Source organism: Hydra vulgaris, chromosome 06, assembly GCF_038396675.1.
Source record: "Hydra vulgaris chromosome 06, alternate assembly HydraT2T_AEP".
NCBI lineage: Eukaryota > Metazoa > Cnidaria > Hydrozoa > Anthoathecata > Hydridae > Hydra > Hydra vulgaris.
In genome coordinates this window covers 28358157-28361229 of record NC_088925.1, presented here as the reverse complement: position 1 = coordinate 28361229, position 3073 = coordinate 28358157, and the positions used below count along the sequence as shown (strand labels likewise).

The 3073-nt window shown below is 25.9% G+C and overlaps 1 protein-coding gene across 1 annotated transcript; it reads right to left on the bottom strand.

Annotated features, from left to right (window-relative positions):
- Nucleotides 1–515: 515 nt before the first annotated feature.
- Nucleotides 516–2484, bottom strand: LOC105845524 (dynein regulatory complex protein 10). Its single transcript, XM_065798342.1, has 4 exons — nucleotides 2176–2484; nucleotides 1845–2088; nucleotides 1441–1746; nucleotides 516–803 (listed from the first exon to the last, which is right to left on the bottom strand). The coding sequence occupies exons 1-4, from the start codon at nucleotides 2433–2435 to the stop codon at nucleotides 549–551; spliced, it is 1065 nt and encodes a 354-aa protein (XP_065654414.1). The 5' UTR covers nucleotides 2436–2484; the 3' UTR covers nucleotides 516–548.
- Nucleotides 2485–3073: the final 589 nt, after the last annotated feature.

Genomic DNA, 3073 nt, shown 5'->3' with positions numbered 1-3073 from the left:
AAACCTTTAGCTTTGTTATAATATTGTTTGTAATAATAGTCGTAAAAGGTCTTGTTACACTTTTACCATTATTTATTAAATATAGCGTGCTAAAAAACTGCATGAAAAAACATTAAGTAGTGAAATTGTAAACTCTAAGGTTTTTGAAGAACCATATTTTCTAAAACTAATGTTTTATATGTCATTATATAAATAGAAATATGGTACATGGCAAGTATTTCTACACTTTATTTGCAATAAAAATCTATTTACGCAAAAGGTATTCAGTTTTTAATTATTCAGTTATTGAACTTTGATTAAAAAATACATTGAGTTGTTTTGCTGCTTTTGATAAAATATGAAAAAATACGTCAACAGCATACTTTGTTACCAAAATATAAAAATATTAGGCGTGAAAAAGCCTAGACATAAAAAACCACTATATCAAAACCAATTAACTTAACCAAGTAAGTTGATTGTAATGTAGTGGTATTCGGAATCATTATTATTTCCGCAATGTAAACATCGATTAAAGATTTTATTTTTTAATATATATCTTTTTTTTTAATTTATTTAAAATTTATAAAATTTTGATTCATTTTTTTATTATTTATCCTCGTCATATGCCCCCTAAATATTTTTTGAATTTTAATTGCTGCAAAATGCCTAACATTATTCTCTTTAATTCTAATTGCATCCAATTTCTTTCCTCTCTCAGCCATTATAGCTTCATATTTTTCTTTAACTTCACCGATGCGATTTGTCATTTTTTCAACTTTGCTTTGTTGACGGATGTTAGCCACTTTAATTTTGTCGATTTCTTCCTTTAAAAAAAAGTTTTAATCAAATCTTTAATAGTAAATAGTTTCAAAGAGCGAATTGTAGACATAAATAATTAAATTAAAGTTTATTTTTTTAAATAACTTACTTAACAGTATTTAACTTTGTTTTTATTATTTACTATTACTGTTACATTCACTCATTCGTTGCATACTAATAGTTTAATAAAATGTAATTTGTTTACTAATACTACGGTTACTAACTGTTTATCAAATTTTCACTTTTATTATTTTTTGTTGTTGTTGTTTCTGTTGTTGTCTTTGTTGTTTTTGTTCTTGTTGTTGTTGTTGTTGTTGTTGTTGTTGTTGTTGTTGTTGTTGTTGTTGTTGTTGTTGTTGTTATTGTTGTTGTTGTTGTTGTTGTTGTTGTTGTTGTTATTTTTGTTGTTGTTTTTGTTGTTGTTTTTGTTGTTGTTGTTGTTATTGTTGTTGTTGTTGTTGTTTTTATTGTTGTTTTTGTTGTTGTTGTTGTTATTGTTGTTGTTGTTGTTGTTATTGTTGTTGTTGTTACTGCGCAAGTTGTTGTTCATCGTGTTACTATTTTAAAATTGATACTGTCCCCATTAAGTTCAACTATTTGGTTGTTTCAAGTGGTTACACTTGTTTAACTATGTTAACGAACCTCCATGGAAATTATTTCTTGATCATATTTTGCAATCCAAGTAATTAATTCATTATGCGTTTTAAATTTACGTTTTCGAAGGGACGCTTCCTGCAAAAAATTATTCAAACAACATTTTGCAACCGAATGCTTTGTTTCTAGAACCTCTGTTTGCAAAATACTGATTTGATGTTCCAATGCCATTTTATGATAATTAATATCTTTATTGCTTTTTTCAAAAACAAGTGTTTTCTTTCGTTCTGAAACATCGGTTTTCGACACTAGATTCTTACTCAGATTATCAGCAATGATATTGAGCGCGTTTACCTTTAGTAAAAATTTATTGAAACAAGCAAAATAATTTTATTATAAAATAAATAGGTATTATAGAAATTAAAAGGTGCGACAAATGAGTTTATATTCACCTTTAATGTATGAATTTTTTTTTCTTCATCCAATGAAGATTGCAATGAACAAAGTTCAATTGAAAAGTTTTTTAACTTTTCTTTGGATTGAAAGAATAATTTAGTTACGTCATTAACATCTTTTGTCGTAAGAAATCTACTTTCAATTATTGCTATTAAACTTTTAAAGTAACTTAAAAATAACGACTCTTTAAAACATATAAGGTTTGATGAAGCTAACTTGATGTTACATTTGGCGGACATGCTAAATGTTAAAAATTGTTATTATCCAATAGTAAAATAAATAAAAAGTATGAAATTAGTCCTATATATACACATGATACAGATATACCTTATTATATATTTCGAATTAATATTTATCTTTGTAGCTAAACTTTGCTCTTTGCCTCGCAATGTTTTATAGTAATCTTTAACGTGACGCTTATGGCACAAGACTTGACTTTTTATTTTATTGTTCTTGATATGTGTGTAATTTTCATTTTCTATTATATATAGAAGTGCTTCTGATTCGCATATTTTTGTAAACGAATTGCGCAAAATATGTAAAACATATTCAATCAATTCGCTTTGTGCTGGTGATTTAAAAACCATCCTAAAATTACCTTCGCACGGAATTAATGTTTTTATGATTTTGACGTCATTTTATTAAAATATTCGTTTCGTTTTTATATGACGTCACTAATTCATATTTGTTTTTTGATTTAGCTACAAAACTTCCCTCTTGTGGAAATGTTTTGCAAAGGAATCATGGATAATGATAATGCCAACCCAGCTGACTCATAAAGGTAGCTTGTAATGAAAATTTTGAAATCTTTCAGTTTTGTCCGCAAAAAAAATTTAATTTTCTTTAAACATCTTTCAATCGAAAACAGCAACTTTTAGACTTTATTTAAGAAAATTAAACGAATTGCATAATCAAACTATAATAAAAAACAACTAGAAAAGTGTCTATTAAATTCTACAAAAACATGGCAAGTTCTATACGAAATAATTGATAAACCAAAAATCAATAAATCATGTATTCCAAAAACTGTAAATATTAAAAATAAACTATTGACAATGAAAAAAATATAGCAAATAAATGTAACAATGTTTTTATGAATATAAGACCTAAACTTCTCGCAAAAACTCCCAGTTTAAACAAATCGTTTTTAGAATATCTTCAATTTAATAAAAATGAACTTAAAAATGAGCAACTAACTTCTAAAGACTTTGAAAAAAATCTACAT

Excerpts from the sequence above, each read along its gene's own strand:
- LOC105845524 (XM_065798342.1), bottom strand. The coding sequence starts at position 2,435 with ATGGTTTTTAAATCACCAGCACAAAGCGAATTGATTGAATATGTTTTA. Across the intron at positions 1,747-1,844 it reads AAAAAATTCATACATTAAAG|GTAAACGCGCTCAATATCAT; the intron begins GTGAATATAAAC and ends TTTTTACTAAAG. Across the intron at positions 804-1,440 it reads AAGAAATAATTTCCATGGAG|GAAGAAATCGACAAAATTAA; the intron begins GTTCGTTAACAT and ends TTTTTTTTAAAG.